Source organism: Choloepus didactylus, chromosome 17, assembly GCF_015220235.1.
Source record: "Choloepus didactylus isolate mChoDid1 chromosome 17, mChoDid1.pri, whole genome shotgun sequence".
Lineage (NCBI taxonomy): Eukaryota > Metazoa > Chordata > Mammalia > Pilosa > Megalonychidae > Choloepus > Choloepus didactylus.
This window is the reverse complement of record NC_051323.1, coordinates 44148326-44167400: the sequence shown is the minus strand read 5'-3', so window position 1 is coordinate 44167400 and position 19075 is coordinate 44148326. Positions and strand designations below refer to the sequence as shown.

General features: G+C 39.2%; 1 protein-coding gene and 1 pseudogene across 1 annotated transcript in view; one reads left to right on the top strand and one right to left on the bottom strand.

Moving 5' to 3' along the window:
* The window catches only part of FBXO11 (F-box protein 11), a 100055-nt gene extending 89164 nt beyond the window's left edge, over window positions 1-10891 (bottom strand). Inside the window, exon 1 of the mRNA XM_037807224.1 lies at window positions 10025-10891. Coding sequence (XP_037663152.1) covers window positions 10025-10238 — 214 coding nt within the window. The 5' untranslated portion in view covers window positions 10239-10891. The remainder of the gene's footprint in view (window positions 1-10024) is intronic.
* Window positions 10880-19075, top strand: part of LOC119512096 — a 112933-nt pseudogene continuing 104737 nt past the window's right edge.

Here is a 19075-nt window from a genome sequence, read left to right as displayed (position 1 = left end):
GAGGTTATAAATATAAACTCCAGTTTATTTTACTTTACACATCTTGAAAATATACGTTATCTGACTTAGGCAGAAAAATATGTGCTGGCTCAGAAGATATATTAATCTAATAAATGGATAAATTGATTTCTACTTGCTAGAAGGGCATAAACAAAAAAGCAGAAGACAGTGAAAACAATATCAATAAGCATATTTGTAAATTCATCCTGATCTCAAATGTTATTTACTCACAGTCTAACTCAGCTGCAAGTTGCATAAAAGTGAGAACCACGTTTATATAGTAACACCTAACAAATTCAGACCTCACTGATTGGTAACTCAAATGATACAAGAAGAATTTTACAACATCTCAGGAATGACCTTATTCAATCCCCTGATTTAGAAATAAGATTAAGAAACCACTCTGGGACAGAGGGGGGGAAACGCTGAAGAAGCTCAGATTCCTTATCCCCAAACTCAGCAACATTTACTGCAAGCGGCTATATATATAAAAGAAAATGGAAAAGAAGGTAGCAACGACATTTTTCACACTGCTTTCTGTGAGCAAAAAGGAACAACCATTAGCACTAATACTGGACTGGTTAAGAGCTGAAAGAGCAAATAGAAAATAAATAACAAAACAGACTTCATTATCTAAGTCTATAATATCATTAATTTCTAGCAAGTAGTTCTCAAAGAACAGAGTTCCAACTGTCATTCTCAGTGGACAATTCTTCCAGAGCTAGTACAAATTTTTAAACCACTAGCATTTTAGTACAAGCTATCACTTGGGGAAGAACTAATCAAGGATGCTGGCAAAGGCACTTTAATACCTTCCTCCCATACGATAAAAATCATCTTCAAGAACAAAATGTGCCTCGATTTTCCTGTGGAAGTTTCACAATTTTAAAATAAGCTGACTGCAAAATAATAAAGGGTAATCAAGGATATGCAGGGAAAAAAAAAAAAACAGAATAAAGCAACCAGCCAAGTAATAGCAAAATATTTTTACAATCTTTAAAAGAATAAGCTTAAAAGCAGTAGGAAACAGAGTTCCAAGCTGAAGTACAGGGAAAAAAAAAAAAAAGTCCACTTTAGTAGCGAAAGGAAGCAGCAATTTTGAGAATGAAGATTCAGAATCACATATTAAAGCCCATAGTATTTTAAAAAATTTTTCAATATCAAAGATTCCCTAACCCCCACCACCCCAAAATAACCCAACCTGCAATCTTCGGGGGAAAATAAAGGTATATTAAGTAGGTAGGTAAACTTGATTACCAGAAAAAAAAAATTGTATACTTACCAGAAATAAGTATTTTTAAAAACCTACTAAATTTTATTTTTTTAAGTTTAAAGAATCAAATCTGTATATGAAAATGTCTACAGAATAACCCAGCATTTAAATATCAAATGTGGCCATATGTAAAAAAATGAAAATGGCAAGGAACATGGCAGTGTCCTATATGCTGTTTTTGTGGACAAGATTAACTGTTAGCACTAACACTGGACTGGGAAGGGGTGAAAGAGTGGACACACCAAAAGACACACAAAAAGGTTAATCAAGTATTTAATGTATTATGTTCTTTATTCCTTACATTTTAAATGTACTTAAGGGCCATTAGTTTAACAAATGAATATAATTACCAACTCCAATAAAACTAAGAAACATACTAATATTTTAAATAAAATCATCCTTTCAAATCAACTGTTATAGCAACTTAATTACGGAAAGACTCATTCATATCTGTCTAAAAGCTGTTTTATCTTCCATTTCTTGTAAAGGAAATGGAAGTTTTGCCTTTGGGAAAAGACAGCAATGGTAATATGCTGAGATACGAAACTCACAGGATCTTGTAATATTCGTAAATTGAACTCAAAAACTATTGCTTTAGAAAATTTTTAATCAAAACACAAATGAATGGACCCAATAACTACATTCCTAGGCATATTCCACAGATACATGTAAGAATGTTCAAGCAGTGTTCCTGACAGTCCAAAATGGAAAACAACTCTATGCCCATCAACTCTAGAATTGTTAAATTGTAGTATATTAATACAATGTAATATTCTATAGCAACCCAAATGAACAAACCATTGCTACAAGCAACAAGATGGACAAAACTCATAAACAAATGTTAGGGGAAAGAAGCCAGATACCTAGGAGTACAAACTGGGTGATTCTACTTACATAAAATTCATAAAGAGGTAAAACTAATCTAAGAAGTTAGAAAAATGGGCAGCAGTAGTAACTGGGAGGGCACTGGAGGGGGACTTCTGAGATGCTGGTAGTGTTTTATTTCCTGATCTAGGTTTTGTTACATAGATTTCGAAAAGTCATCAAGCTAGACAGTGATGATTTCTTCACTTGTATATATCAATAAAAAGCTTGGTTTAGAAAAGACTAATACATTCCACAATTTAAATAACTGCACACTTATGTACAAACACACATATGTATAGAGAGAGACAAGTGAGGAGGGAGACACCTAAAGAAATTTTTAGTTTCAGAAGTAGTAGTAAATAAACAAAGTAAAAGATTCTTAGAGGAATCTGCCACCCCCTCATCCCCACCCCACTCCAAAGTCCTTATCAGCCTCTAAGGAAGCACTCTTAACCAAAAAGTCTTTTTCCAAATCACTTAATTTCTCCTATCTCTTACTGGGCCTAAAACACCAAAATTTGGCTAAGTAATCAATCTCTTAAAAACACAAATGCCTTTCTCAGAGGATATCAGTCATTCACATACTACTGTGGATTAGTTTAGTGGCTGCTTTTATCTTAACATCTTGTACTTTGTATGTAAAGAAGAAAAAAATGAATGTGTCCACAATCCTCTTTTTCATAAAATCACATGGCTAAAAATATTAGATTTCAAAATATAGTGCCTTCTATTACTCCCCCCCCAACCCCATTTATGTCAAATAAATCTTCGTAGATCCTTCTCTGTGATGACACAGGAAGCCTGGAATGACTCCTACTTTTCATTTGTTAAATTCTATTCACTTCTAATTCTCCTCATTGCTCCCCTCCCCCCAAAGGTATGATCAACCATGTGGGAAGAAACAATTACTATAACACACATATCAAACCTGTCCATCTCAAAATAACAGGTCAACTCTCTCCCCTCCACTATGTGTTAAGTCTCATAAAACCAGGTGTTCTTATATATATTTTGCTATAAACTATGGAGGCCAGATTCAAAATCAATACTTGAATGTAAAAAAGAATTCTTATATCCAAATCCTGAACATTAGCAAGAAAACATCTAAACCCAGATAGAGTTGGCAAACCAACAAAGTTAATTCAAGCCAGTTTTATCATTATACTAAAACAAATCAAGGTTGAACCCACACGATGGTCAGTTAATTCCACACTAAAAGAAAAGCTTTTAACAAAGATTTTGCCACAATTCAACTCAGCCATATGGAATATGAATGCTGCTGTTCACCAGAGAAAGATGGTAAAACTAAGATCATTCACTACAACCAGAAAAATAATTTTAAAGCACAGGACCTTACCCATTTCTAGCTTTCAAATAATTTCTAAGCTTTGAGAAAATAAAAAGTAGGCCCTCTTCACAAAAAAAGATGAATGGCACCTCACCCTCCATGAGATGTGGAAGGAAGTATTTCTTAATGTTTTTTTTTAAGGTTAGCCACCAGATAGAAAAGTTTTTTTTTTTTTTTAACTTTTCCCCCTTTTTTGTCCACAGCCCCACAATCTTTCATATGTTAGAAGGGAAGAACATTTAACAATTGGATTTTTAGAAACTGGGAGAGTAAGTAACTAACATATATAACTTACACTTGCTTTAATATTTTATCTTGAGAGTTTTCAAGTTTTTTAAAATGCAATTAATACATTCATTTTAAAGTAAAATATTTTCAATATTTGCCTTCAACTAAAATAAATTATATAAAGGAAGTTACTTGGTTTCATTTCTCTATTTTCTAAGGATCAAGTTTAAACACATTTCTTGCATAAACCTAAGCTACGCATGTAAATACACCAAGCCATAATGAGGGATATTTGGTCCACAAACCAGTCAAAATTACTACTGAAGTCTAACACTAATGCAATTCACATTTTTTCCCCTCCCGAAATAGTCCTGTCTATACCCATGCAACAAAATGATGTACCCATTTACTCATAACTTACGAGTAATTCAGGTGAAATCTTTTTTGTACAATTAGAGTTTAGTAATTTCAACAAGCTAAAAGACCAGGCTGGCCAATCAGTGCAGTCTCTTCTTGAGACAAATCTACATGAGAGTTAAAATTATGATTAGGCGTTTACTTGGAAAACATGAAGCAATCAAAGGCATCAGATTAGTGCACGTCCAATAGGATAGATGGGATAGGATGGGGGCAGATCTACGGGAGCTAGGTTACTTCCATCCCTGAGAGTGTTGGAGACATTCTGCCAAATGTAACTATAACTTCCCTTTTTAAAGGAAACTCTGGGTCATCTATATCAATTTTGAATTTCTTCTCTGCTACTATGTCTTCACTGCTATATGGCTGTGAGCCAGAGTCTATTCATTTGTAAAAGGTGCACAATAATTGCCTTACAGAATTGCTAAGATTAAATGAGATAATATGTAAGAAAGAGTCCGGCTTAGAGTCTTGCAGCACATAGCAGATACAGAGCTAAATTTTATTATTATTCCAAATAACCCATGTTTCTTCTGTTTCCTTATTCTTTCTTCAAAGGTGTAATATTCATTAGGTGTAATACTACTTATTTACAATTACAAACCATTCTAAGATGATACCAAGTCACCTAGATGGCATTTTGGGGTATGCCAGAAACTCTTTAACCCTCATGCACATTTTAGTTTTATATACAACTGACCCCATCCCTTATTATTTTTATATTTAAAAGAGCTGCTACTTATTGAGCAGCTAGCCTGTGTTAGGTACTTTACTATCTCTTATTCTTACAACTATTCTATAAGGCAAGCATTATCATCCCTATCTTAAAAATTATGAAGTAAACAAGGCCCCAAGAGGTTATATTGCTTGCCTAGTGTCAAAGAGCTAGTGAGTGGTGCAGCCAGGATTAGGACACAGGTCTATTATCTGGCTCTGTCAGCTCCTTACCATTATACTATCCAACTGTTTCACCCCCCCCCCTTTTTAATTAGAGTAATTGTAGTTTACAGAAAAATCATGCTGAAAGTACAGACTGCGCCCCCACAGATTTCCCTATTATTAACATTTTACATTAATGTTCATCCCTTATATTTTGTTTTTTCATAATTTCATTCTTAGAGGGAAACAACTACAATGGGGGGGGGGGGCTACCTTGCCAGTAATCTCACATACTAATGGGAGTTCTTTGGAAGTCAAGAATGCGGCCCAAATGACTGATAAATTAATGAAAAGGAAGGTCTAAAACAGAACGACACTTCAGAGTCAAGTGGGACAAGATAGACACAACATAAGATTAACTTAGGGGTAAATAGGGGGACAATAAGAGACCTGAAGTTGAAATAATTCATTATTTCAGTTAGCTTATTTTCAAATGTAAGAAAATAGGGAAAACAAACAAACAAAAAAAAACTGAGAAAATAATAGCCTTAAAGTCTGCTAAATCTAAGTGTGGGAGTCCTCACTAACAGGTGAGGATGTATGTACTGGTGGTTCCTGCCTTACCTGGAAGATCTCTAAGATGACTGGCCTTTCCTTGGGTTTGCCAGAATTCCCAATAAAGAGCAAAGTAATATAGGGAAAACCCTTAGGCCTAATCAGAACTTTAATGTTAATATCAATACTACACCATTTCTACCCCTCAAATAATTTCTAAACTCTGAATAAAAAAGTAGGCTTCCTTTGCACACAAAAAGTTGAGTGGTACTTCTCCTCTCAAGGGATGTACTCTTCCTGAGTATTTAAGGTTTAGTCGCCAGGTGGTAAGTCGGTTTTTTTGTGTGTACATAGTTCCACAATATTTATTTTCTAAATCAGGAAAAATCATGTTCCATGTCTTGAACTCCTCTATCTATCAGGGCTGCAGAGGTTCCTTATTCTGTGAGCAGTCGGTAAAATATCATGGGCTAGAACAGTCACAGAGAAGTATAGTTAGCACAGAGATCTAGGACACCAAGACCCCCATATTATATATATACATATTATACATGGCTGCTGCATATTATAAATATGTAGCTCTAGCAGGAATATTTTATTCAATTCTTAATGTATTGAATTCTTCCAACAAATTCAGTTGAAAACAAAACCAAACCCCCAAAACCCTGTAATTCCAGTGTCACAGATGTGACTTTATCTCCCAAATATGGTATTAAAGAGACTAAGTTTTTACTCTACAAAATTGTTTCAGACTGGAAATTAATAGCAAAAGCCATTAATATATTACATTCATTAAATTTCTTTAACTATGATATCCCAGTTATAACTCCAGCATTTCGAAACAATCCTATGACTTTTCCAATAACTCTAAAAAAAATTCCAAAACACTTATTTTCAAAACTCAAATTTCATCTCTAACTAATTAAAACATAATATATGATGTAACAAACGAACTGCACCAATGCATGGTGGTATATGGGAGTCCTACATTTTACGCATGTTTATATGGGAATCCTGTATTTTATGCATGGTTGTTCTGTATATCCACAACTTCTCTAAAAAAAAAAAACCATAATAAATGAAAAACTAATAATAGTGATTGATTCTGAGAAGAATTTGGTAGCTGGCAGGCAAGGGTAGGAAGAGGCCTTTCTAATTTTAAATCATTTGCATCTATTATCTACTCAAAGTAATCAATTTTAACAACCCAAAACTATTGTCAGAATACACAGCACTTCTGTAGACTTGTAAACTTTCCCCACACTTCTAGAAAGACTACCAAATAGATTCAGACAGCAAAGAAGATGAATTTAAGTATAAACGTTGCAAAAAACCAAATCCTTTGAGAATTAAATACATATATATAAAATCCAACCCCACCCTACTTTCAGTTTCATTAAGTCATGGAATATATTATCAAGTTTTCCCTATGTGAAACACAAATTATTTTCTATTAGCTTAAAGTGCTATGTGAAAACTCAGGAATTTAAATTAAAAGACTAAAACAATGATTAGTAAGTCTTAAAACAGTGGACCACTTCAGATAACTTCAGTGAAGACAATATTCCATTAAATACTCAGACCGATATTTCCCAATGTGGGATGTAATAAATCTTCCATGAAAGGCTTTGAAGAGTCCTCATAAGATTTCACTACATAATGTTTAACTGCTTTCTTCTTCAAACATTGGTTATTATGTAAAAGAAAAAAATACAAATCTATTTATTTTTTGATACCAATTAAATCACCTGTGGTAAGGAAGCAGCTAAAAACCAGTTCTGACAGTATTTTTGCTTGAAAAAGAAATTATAACTATTATATTAACACTAAAAAGCCAAAAGCCCATCCTTCATAAGAAAAAACTAAGTGATTTTATATATAGGTTGAACTAACTCAAATTGTCTTAACCAGTGAATCTCATTTTAACTGGCTAACTGGAAAGTTATTTTTCCACTATTATGTAACTCTATCCAAGGGTCTAATGCAATAGTTACATATCTATCACAAGCTAGTAAAAAAGTTAAAAACAAAAGTTATTTGTAGTTCCTCAGTTGCCTTATCAAAACTGTGAAAGCCAGAGTATTCTTAAAAAAAAAAAAAAAAAAAAAAAAAATCACCACCACCACCTCTCCTTTCCAAACTAGAAATGTTGACACTGTGCATGCTCCATAAGAAATAAAGACTATTCTTCTTGACTATGTTCTGATCATTATGCAAACTGTACATTTAAAAATGTAATCAAAATGCCAATTTCAAAGAATGTTATATTTTTACATAAAACTGGCCAAATATTAATTATTGTAGTCTTTTAAATCATCTTAATGTTTTATTCATTTTGAAGCCATTTGTTTGCCCTCTAAAAGACCCATATTATTTTCCCTGAAGGCTAATCAGCAAGCTCTTTTCCCCTCTGTGCCAACAGAGTCACTAAAACAGTTTCTACTAGCTGTAGCAAAGCAACAGTTCAACAGTGAATGTGATTTGCCATTTAGTTAGCTACACCCTGAAATTTTGATTCATGAATCCTTGTCGATCAGTTTGTGGACATCAATGGAAAGAAAACTGACACTTTGGCACATGACTGCCAAGAAGCAAGTGGTATTATCACTTTATGTCAAATGGAAATAGGTTTTGGTAGATGATAATTTTGAACAAATGAAGAAAAACATCCAAGATAAAACTACCTCAACTAAGTTTGAAATTATACAGAAATAGTGAAATGGAGATTCAGAAGAAACATTTAAAAATACACAATGGTACTAAATTAACTTTGGCTCAAACCTTTTGATTCAGCACTCATGTCAAAAGCTTACTTATAGCAAAAGAATCCTTAATATTAATTGGTAGGATTTCAGCCTTGTGTCATCGTTTTCTCAAATTTTTTTCTCAACTATATTGTATTTTTGCCAATTTTGGAAGGAGACCTGAATATGATTTGAATGAACACAGGAGAACCCTGATAGGCAGATATGAAAGAAAAAGATGAAATTTAAAATCTTTTAAATGCATGGAAAAATTGCAAATACATCAAAGAATCATCGAAAGACATTTAGCAAACTGCTTTCTCAAGGACTATCTGTAACAGTGACTACTGAAAATCCTTTAAAGTATTTTCCAAATTAACATTTTCCTCCTTCATTTGTTAAATATTTAATCAAGTACTATGAAACAGTTTTAAGGTAAGAATGTATAATTTTAAAAAGGCATTTACTCTCAATCCCCTAATCGGAGGTGTGACAACTAACACATGTAACATTAACCTTAATCCGTCAACCAAAACACGTAAAATGTCTAACATTCTCCTTGAAACAACAACCATACACATAAATATGGTACTGACCCCACCCCCACCACAAGCAGCTAATTAATAAAGAGAATAATTACGTTTGGAGACCAAGGGGCAACACCCCCATCTCATAAACCTCCTCAAATAACCACATTATCCTAGAAGAACTGAACAATATTTTTGCTAAAGCAGAATTCAACACCCAGGAGCCTCAGCCCTTTAGACAATGGTGGTTACCAGACAGTGCTGCACAGTTGGGTCCAAATGACACATTTCACTAGGCCTTGCACACCACACACACACATACACACACACAGAATCCCAAGGGGTCAGTTATAAGGAAGGGACATTCAAACCCCACTAGGAGACGGAGGGCAGCACCGAGGCGTGGGGGGGGGGGTCGCTAAGGGAGGACAGAGGAGTGTCGATAGAGCGGAAGGGTAATTGCTCTGCACGCGAGGGAGGGGGCTGGAAATGGCCGATAGATTCTATATTTATTTATTTAAAGGTCTTGATTTAACAGGTCTTTTCCAGGGATTCTGCAACTAAAGCCAAACTGCGTAGCAAACACTGTGGGGTTGGGAGAGGAGGCACTGCTCCCCCTACCCCGTGACTAGAGAGTTTGGGGGGGGGAAGGCGGCGGGGGAAACAAGTTACCCGGCCAATACCACAGACCACTCCGATTCCCCCTCCTCCACAGGAAGGGGGAGGCTAACACAGAAAAGGGGGAAAACAAGTTCTCCAGCCAACCCCACCGCCCGATCACTCCCAGTCGTTTCCCCCACCTACCATTATAGAAAGGGGGAAACTAAACCATGGAAGGCGGCAGAAAAAGGGGGAAATCCCACCCGTCCTCTTTCCCCCGGCCACCAACAGACTCCTGCGGGATCCGTGAACGAGCCGAGAAGCCAAAAAGATGGGTGGGGGTGGAGGGTGCCGAGCCCCCGAAACCAAACAAAGCGCGGCCTGAGCATGAGCCGGGGCGAGTGGGAGAGCCGCGGCTTTTCCTGCCGGCCAGGGCCCGGCTCGGGCTGACACTGCGGCACCCGGGGTCCCGCCTCCGCTCAGCTGCGGTCTCCCACCCCGGGGTGCACAGGCCGCCCCCGCCCGGTCTCCCTCCCCACAGCTCCCGGCCGAACCAGCGGGCGGACCGGAGGGAACGCGGCCTTACCCCGCTCGCCGGCGTTGTTCCGCTCCTGAGGCAGCGGCGGAGGCGGCGGTGGCGGCGGTGGAGGCTGCTGCTGCTGCGGCGGCGGCGGAGGCTGCTGCTGCGGCTGCTGCTGGGGCGGCTGCGGCTGCTGCGGGGGCTGCTGCTGCTGTTGCTGCACCGGGCGCGGCCGCGACACTCGCCTGGGTCTCCGGTTGGCGGCTCGGACGGAGTTCATTTGCCGGGCTGAGGTGGCGGCGCTGGCGGAGGGACACACACACGCACACGCACGGCGAGCTCCGATGCAGGAGAAGAGAGTGGGGAGAGGGGGAGGAGAGGAGAGGGGGCGAGGGGAAGGGGAGATGGTAAGAGTGCAGGGGCGAGCGAGACCCCGAATCAAGAGAAAGGCCCGGGAAGACACAGAGAGCCCGAGTGAGGCCCGGCGGGAGGGCCTGACGCACGGGGAAGGCCGAGGTCGCCGGGCGGGGCGGCCGCGAGGGACGGAGACAGAAAGACGGGCAGAGCAAGAGAAAGAAAGAAAGCGCGTCCGCCCGCTTTGGGATCCCGAGGCAAAGCGCGGCGACGGTGGCTGAGGAGACAGATCCCGGTCCTGCCGACTCCCGAGCGGCGTCTCCGGCAGCGGGGGGAGTGGGCGGGCGGGTGAGGAAGGGAGAAGGAGAAGAGGAGAGGGAGAGGAGGGAGGGAGGGAGCAGGGGGCGCCCGGCTCTTTTTTTTCCTTCTTCCTCCCCCCCCACACCCCCTGAAAGAGATTTCTGTGAGGAATTTTTCCTCTCTTTCTTCGGCCTCTTCTCTCTCCTCCCCCCCCCTTCTCTCCTCGGCGAAGGGGAAATGAGTGTGAAGGGAGGAGATAGGGGGAAAATGAGGCGTCGTCGGTCCTCCTCCTTAAAGGAACCTATCCTCCTCCTCCTCAGCCCCGTCGCCGCTGCTTCTGCTGCTGCTCCGTGGCAGGAGGAGCCATTGACACCGCCGAAGCCACCACTCGCCCAGTCGCTCCCTCCCCGCCGCGGGGCTGGCCAGGGGCGCGGGGGAGGGCCGCGCGGTGGCTGGGGGAAGGGTGAATGGGCGGGGAGGGAGGGGGCGGGAATTCTAGCCCAGCAGCCAATGGGAGGCTCCTATACAACCTGTGGCCCAATGGGACCTCCGCTCTTATCGCGAAGTCCCTTCCTTCAACGCCCTGTTTCCTCTCTCTGGTTTCCTCCCTACCCCTCCTGGAGGGGGAAGGAGGAAAGGGAGAGTGTGGCGGGGCGGGTGATAATGGGGAGGTATCGGGGCATATAATAGAGCGGGGAGTGGGCGAAGAGAGCGCTAGTGCGTAGCGACGATTCTAGGGGAGGAGGATCTTGGAGGAAAGGGCGGGGGTTGCTGATGTAATGGGGAGAAGTGATTAATCCTTCTGTTGGCCATTTCAGCCACCCCCCTCTTCACCCGATCTTTTAAGCGGAAAAAAAAAAAAAAAAAAAAAAAAAGGTGGAGCGAGGGAGCCGGTCTTCGGTAACTCGGGTTTTATCTAGTAGGTAGGTTCAAAGTCTGAACTGTAGGGAGCGCTCGAGATTCTGTGCTCTTTATCCAAGCCTAGGGTACTGGCAAACCTTGAAGATCTACTTTACCGAGCTGTATGAGCTTGGCAACCGAAGTTTGAAGTCGGTTCCTAATCGTGGTCTAAAAGAATTCATTTAAGTCTCTGAAAGCTCTTGGTGAATAATGCAGTAGACCTTTGGTCGATTCGGAAAAATAATATGTGAGAAAAAGAGAGAAGTAAATTACGATTATGTGATTTTTTCTTTTTTCTTTTTTAGATCCCACAGATCAAAGGAAAAGGAAACCCCCAAGAGGAATTACCTTTTCTATTTGTATCTGGTCCCCTCAGCATAATCTCTCCCCGAGGAAAACGCGTTTTATTTTCTTAGCTGTTGTGATGACTGAAAATGTACTCTTTTTCAATTCTTCCCCCACTCTCTTTTGTTTATCATTTTTTGGATGTGGAAAAACTGGCAGTTTACCAGATTCTCTTGTTTTCAGACCTTTCGATGATCTGTTTCTTACTGAGTTGGATCAATTGCTGTCTAGGTTTGAGATAGACGAACAAACGTGACTCTAGGCGAACTACTTCACCTCTCTAGGTATCAGTTTGTTTTCCAAAATAAGAACTTATTTTGGACTACATAGTCTTTTTCACTTGAAAAAAATTCTTTGAGTTTGAGATAATCTCTCTTTGGTACAGAAAATGTAGAAACTTGGATACTAAGTTTCATCCTCAAAAAAATGTGTGCACAGGGGGACTGTTAGAAAATAACCAAAGAATTCCAAAGTGTTATGGTTGTTACCTAGGTGCAAATGGGTAAAATTTTAGATTTGTTTCAGATAAGCATAAGGAAAAAAGTAAAATTATTGGAAAATAACAATACTGTGAGGATTATAAGTGGGTCCATAATTTTGATTTTTCTAAAAATTTACTTTTTATTCAACAAACCCTTATTGGTTCCTCCCATTTATGCCTTACTGTATAAGGTGTTATGGGGAATATTTTTTAAAAAGGCAAAATCTTGGGCATATGTATTTTGGTGTGACAGGTAGGCAGATTTACAATTCAGGTGTACAAAGAAAATGTAGTTTATGTTCTATAAGTTAACCTACCCCGTGAACTCCCACATTATCGCAACCTTTTTTTTTTTTTTTTAACATAAATGCTCAAGTCTTTCAGATTTTTTTTCTCCACCTCCCTCTCATCCCAAGATATGTATAGGGAGAGAGGTTTGCCCTACCAGTTATAGCAGGTGTCTTTCACTTCTTCAGCATCCTAGATTTCTAAGTTTACTATGACAACTTTCTGTCATATGGATATAAAATTCCTTGTTCTAACAAAATCCATACAGTATGACACTTTTCTGATAGATGGAAGTAAAAGGTCCTGAGAAAGGGAGCTCATTTTTTCCTGATTCACACAGTGACTAGTTGGCTGGTGAATGGGAAGACTTCCATGGCATCAGAGAAGGGTTGCCAAGCCACCCATGCTGGTCCTTGTCTTGTTCTCTGATACGGAATAGCTGCTAAGGTCTGATAGCAGGACTGCTAGTCTCAGAGGTCAACAGGTCATTTTTGTCCTTTCAAGGTGGCTTGTTGGTTCTTTTTGTTGAAGTCCATAACCTGAGCCATTTGCCCCACACTCCACAGCATCTTTGTTCTGATTCCAAGTCTGGACAAGTCTATTGATCCTCTTGGTGCCAGTCTTACCTTCTCACTGAGGCACATAGGAACTTCTGGATACCCCAAATACAGATGTAGGTCTATTGAACCATCTCCCCAACAAATTTTGCACTATTTTCCCTACATCATATTGAACATGTTTTCAGGCTGAAACCTGAGCTTCTAGAGGTCTCAGTCTCTCATAGGTATACTTCGGGAAGAAAACCACTATCCTCAATTTTCTGGATTTCCCTGTGTCTGTCTGAATACTTGATCTACACATCCACATTTCTATTTTTATCCTGAGAAGAGGAAGGAAAGAAAGCACATTGGGTCTGATTTCCTTTCTCTACCTCTGCCTTGTCTCCTTTTCCATTGTCTCCCGGGGCTACAAGGGCTAGATTTTTCCCCTTTTTATATGTCAGGAACTTTTCTTACGTGATATATTCTCTTCATTCTTGAAGGGGCATTTGTTCTGTTCCCTCTCTTGGAACCATGCTAGCTGATGGGATGTAACAGAGAAAATAGTTTAACAATAATGAAAAATCTATTGGGAGGTATTTAAAAATATTATCCTATCCCTGTATTGCTAGTTTCTGCATATTTTTAGTTTATCTCATGGGACTTAATGTTAGTCTCCTTTGTGCCAAAGTGTTCAAAGCTATCTTAGAATTGTGGAACTTGGGAGTTAGGACAGGTTTTGAAGATCATATACTCTCTTCTGTATTTGACATACTTGGAAACTAAAGTCTAAAGAGGTGAGATAACAAAACCAAATCTCACAGCAAGTTAGTAACAATGTTACTGCCTGCCAATCCAGTGCCCTTTCCATTGATAGTTATTACAGACTTTTAATTCTTCTAACTAAAATTCAGAATATTCCAGAGGACTTTATCCATCCCTAGGTCTACCTGTGTTAAAAGAAATAATCCTTGCAATTAGCTGTCATAGAAGTTACATGGGCTAGAAAGACAGGAAAAAATGTAAAGGTTTTTTTTTTTATTTGGGCTAGGAGTATCCCAGAATTATTTCAGTGTACACTTAACATAATTTCAGAGGTCTAAATTCCCTTAGGGTTTACTCTCTCTTCAAGAAACATTTGTGTTTGTTTTTCTCAACTAATCATTGGTGCTTAGCAGGTTAGTGTAGTTAAAATTACTTGTTTATAAAACCGATCACAATAGGAAAGTGGAAAAAATAAGCTTTTTAATCATGTTAATACCTGGCAGGTAATATTTACTGTGATTTTTAAAGTATAATTTTTATCATTTCAAAGATTCAGCTTCCCCTCCCTCTAACATTCCCTCATCTAGGCCCAAGTCATCAGCACCATCAGTTACATAAGACACCTCAAAGCTGCTCACTCCTTTTATATCATTTAGGAAGTTAGTTTGATCTGAATATGGTTTTCCTGAAGGAATAACCAGCTCTGTTTAAAATATCCTCATTAGAGTATGAATGACTTATCTCACTAAACTGCAAAAATTCATTCTTTAGTATATATTCAGATATTTAATCAGGTAGTGAAAATTAACTTAGAACTAAGGATTTAAATTTAATGTATATGTGGAAAAACCTGGTAAGAACACAATCCAATGATACTCATAATAGAGGTTATCTTTAGATAATTGTGGACTCTTAACTCTAATAGCCTTCTGTGGAATAATACAGACATATCCCTAATATAGAAAATTAATTATGTTCAAGATTTAGGATGGGCTGTGATAACCAGTTGCAAATATTTATTTTTACTTTTTAAGAACAGAGCCCAATCTTTAGGCATTGTGAGAAGATTAGGCCAAAATAATAGAAGTACATTTATGTTATGGAGGGACTGGTAGGTGACACAAATGTGGGCAGATTTAAGAGTGAAAGACCAAGAAGGAGCTTTACCACTTCCTGGCTGTGTGACCTTGGGCAAATTACTTAACCTCTGTGCTTCAGCTTATGCATCTGTTAAATTAGGGTGTTAATAGTACTCATTTTGTGGGATTGTTGAGAAGATAAAGTAAATTAATATCTATAAAATGCTTAGAACAGTGCTTGGTGCATGATAAGGGCTCAGTAAGTTGTTAGCCACTATTGTTATTGCTATGGTTGGTGTTATTTCAAACCTTATTTGATGAATTTCAAGATTACATTTCAGACATTGTAGGAAGGGAAGCAGATATGGCTCTTGTTATAAGGAAATATTTCCAGAAAATGAAAGGCATTCAAAAAATTTTTAAAAGGTACAGGGACGACAACACCAAAGGAGGAGGTCAGGCAGAAGGACAGTAGGTAGAGATCAGGCATGGGTTGAAACTTATGGGAAGAAACCTCCTGTGCAGTATTTCTCCACTCAGGCAGTATCTGAATTTAGGATCTTGTGGTAGATGCAGAATACCCTGACATTTTTTCACTATGGGAGTCTCTCAAGAGAATCTGAGGAGTAGGTCAGGAAAAAAATACATGGGCCTGAGGTGGGAGTGGGGGCAGGAAAAGGAAAAAGAAGAAAGGCACCAGTTAGAGATTTATCTATAAGTATTGAACCCACTTAAGAAGCAAGTTAAAAATTTAAAACTCACCTGGGCCTCCTTGAAATAGTAGTAGAATGCTAGAAAGAAACGGAACAGTAGTGACATAGTCCCCTGCTGCAGAGAAACAAATGACAGAAAATACTGCATGAAGTAGCACAAGTTACTCAAGGGCTGGGGAATTTGAAAGCTAAAAGAAGTGAGGTTTTAGGAGAAGAGCACATGTCAGAGGACATAGTGGAAGCATCAGTAGCAGCTCCAGATGGAGGAATTGAGGGTGATTATCCAGCTAAGATACATTTCAGGAAAGAGGATCTTGGAAGCAGGGTTAAAAGACAGCAGCTGTCATAAAGTTTAAAAAGTCTTGGGATCCTGCTGGGGATGGACAAATACCCAGAGAAAATCAGCTACAAAACCATAAATATGGATTGCAGGGTTGCCTGTTACAACTGTGGAGTGCTATGTTCATACATGGACAAGAAAGCTATGTCCCTTAATGGAGACTAATCTCAATTCAACACTGGTCTTCCAGGCCAGAAACACAAGACTCAAAAGGGAAATGGAAATAGAAGTTTTCAAAACATGGGAAGGACACCAAAGAAAAGAAGGAAGACTGTTACAATTTAGACATTGGAAATGCTGCCACTGAAAACTTCTTTATGTCTCTTTGGCCATAATTAGGTCCTAAGCCCATTCCTGAATTAATCTATGGTAAGGGTGAGGGGGTATTATTCTTAGACCTGTCAGGTTTGCCCATGTATTTATATGGGGTCAGTTGGATGGAAGAAAGGTGGATCTCTAGAAAAAATGGGTTTTGGGGATAAGGAGGAAGATGTGCAGGAAGTCAACTATGTCCTTGTGTTAAAAGCATAGTGTCACAGTTAACCTCTTAGTGGGAAATTTATCCCAACTGAATTTAAATTCACATGTAGTGGTTGGAAAACCAACATGTTCTAATAGGGACCCTTGCAAGGCAGAAACCAAGAAGGTATTTTCACTTCATCTTAATGTTCCTTCTGTATCATTCCCAGATAACACTAAGTCTGCTACAGTTTTTGATGGGTAACAGCAACCAGGGTCCACATGATGGGTTCTAGGAACATCACTTTGTTTGTAAAATGCTATTTCTACAGGAGTCATGTCTGCTGCTAAATTTATGGGACAAAAAGGAGTTATGGGGTGGATTACTTCAATTTTGAAGGTGCTACACCTCCATTTTAATGGAAGAAGGCTCAAGATGCAATGACTGTTGAAAGAACCCAAACCCCAAGGCTCTGACAGACTGAAAAGATCAGGAAATTAGGCAGAAGAGAATCTTGGACTTTAAGGCCTTTGGAATTCAGTTTCCAATAGGAGGGAGAATTCATTTTGGACTTTTAATTTCTCTGGGAATTTAATAATGGGAAGGGCTTCACATTGATCAATTTTCAGCCGCTCTTTTTGTTATTCTGTTTGCACTTTTAAAAGTAATTGTGTCTGTTGACCAATTTTGGACAATATGATGAGGCATGATTTCAGATGGAGGAGAGAGTAGGGAGAGAATATTTGGCCTAGGATGCAGTGTTGCCCTTGGAGTTAAGATTAATGACCAGTTCTGACCCATTTCTGAAACTTTGGGGAGCAACAGCTAAACTGTGCATCTCATTAGTCCCAGACAATTGTAGTAAGGAGCCGTGGTAATAACTGAGGTAGCTGCTGAGCTTCTTTGAGAGCGGCAGCCTAACTGAACAGTTCGGGTTGAACAAAGGTTTGATTATTAAACCCAGTTGTTTAAGAGAGAATAACAGAATGGAGGGAGGGAGTTGTTCAGCTTCTCTCCTTGTGTTTCTGCCAGGAAGGAGGAAACATCCACTCAAGCTTCTGTCTCTCTCTCCTTTTATTAGCAACTCCATGTGGGAGAAGTGGCTAGTCTGGTCAGACACACTGAGGACCTGTGGTGTCCACAGCTAGAGGGAGGAGTCATTACATTGAAAGGCACTTGTGTTCATTTCCTATAGGCCTTAATGCCTCCTTTTTTCATTCCTACCCCTATAAGTACAGACTGCTTTGGACATTTTCTCCTCCTGTAGTCAGCAAATCAATGGCGGGTGGGTGGATGGAGGGGTGCAGGACATTGGGAACTACCTCTAGAGAAAGGACCTAATCCTCCTCTCCCTTCTCTGTTTCCAACTCTGAGGTTCTGATAGGCTAACCACATCCTGGCACCTGATCAGGTAAATGGACTTGTGGTCACTATTACTGCTTGTCTTCATGAGTCTTGTTTTTAATCTCACTTTCCTGGCACACTTGAGGGGTCCCAAGATTTAGATTTGGCATTGGAAAAACAAGAGGCTCACTTAGGCCTCCTGGCCTCTACCAAGACTATGCCCAAACTTCACTTAAAGTTTGGGGCATCTGGCTGCTTATTAATGAAATGGTACTGGGGTTCTCAGTGGGCTGCAGACACAGGTGTGCATGCTTCTCAGGGAAGCCAGAAGGGAGAAATGGTGAGATAGGATTTGGGTTTGGAATTCTGTCCCAAATTTCTGTCACTGTTTGTGGGACAGGTGGTTATTTTCTACATTTTAAAGCCATGAATATGTCTTTCAAGAGGTTGTCTAGTTCAGACATTCCCCAAAGAAAAATGAAGAAAGAGTAAGAACTTCAGAAAAGTTAAAAAAAGTTTTTTATGATATAAAAACTAGGGGAAAAAAAAGAGCTCATAAATATATTTTGAACAAGATTTTGTAGCTGTAATTCACCTCTCTGGTGAGTAACAATTGCTATTTAAATTATAAGTGGTAGAAAAAACATGAAATGAAAGATAATTACAAATAAATGAAAATATTATATTCAATGCATGTAATAAATTGTTTTGATGATTAAGAGCTATACATTTTCTGTTAATTGAAAATGAGTTTTTCTGTCCTCAACTATTTAAAAATATTGGTTTGAAGGAGTTCAAGATTACTCCTTTTCTCCAAGTTCCCACATGATTTGAGTCAATCCTTTTCCTGCCTTTCACCCTATGATCTACTGTTGCTTAGTTGGTGCTACCTATTGTACAGCCCTCATCTTCCTTGGCTCCTTCTGAAAAGATAGGCCATTGCAAGGAGTGGTGGGGATGAAAAGGACAAGATTAGAAACTGAAAATTAAGGAGAAAAAAATTCAGAGTTCTCTATGTTTTGTTTCCCCAGAAAATTGTATTGCCAGACGGACTGTCCATACATAATTTGGACATCCAATGCCAAATCTCTAAAGAGAAGGGTGCTATGTCTCATATGCATGTTAATCATGTTAAATGACATTGGCTCTTCGGGGCTCCTGCCTCTGTCTCATATTACTATTTGGTGTGCAGTGAATCATTAAGGTCAG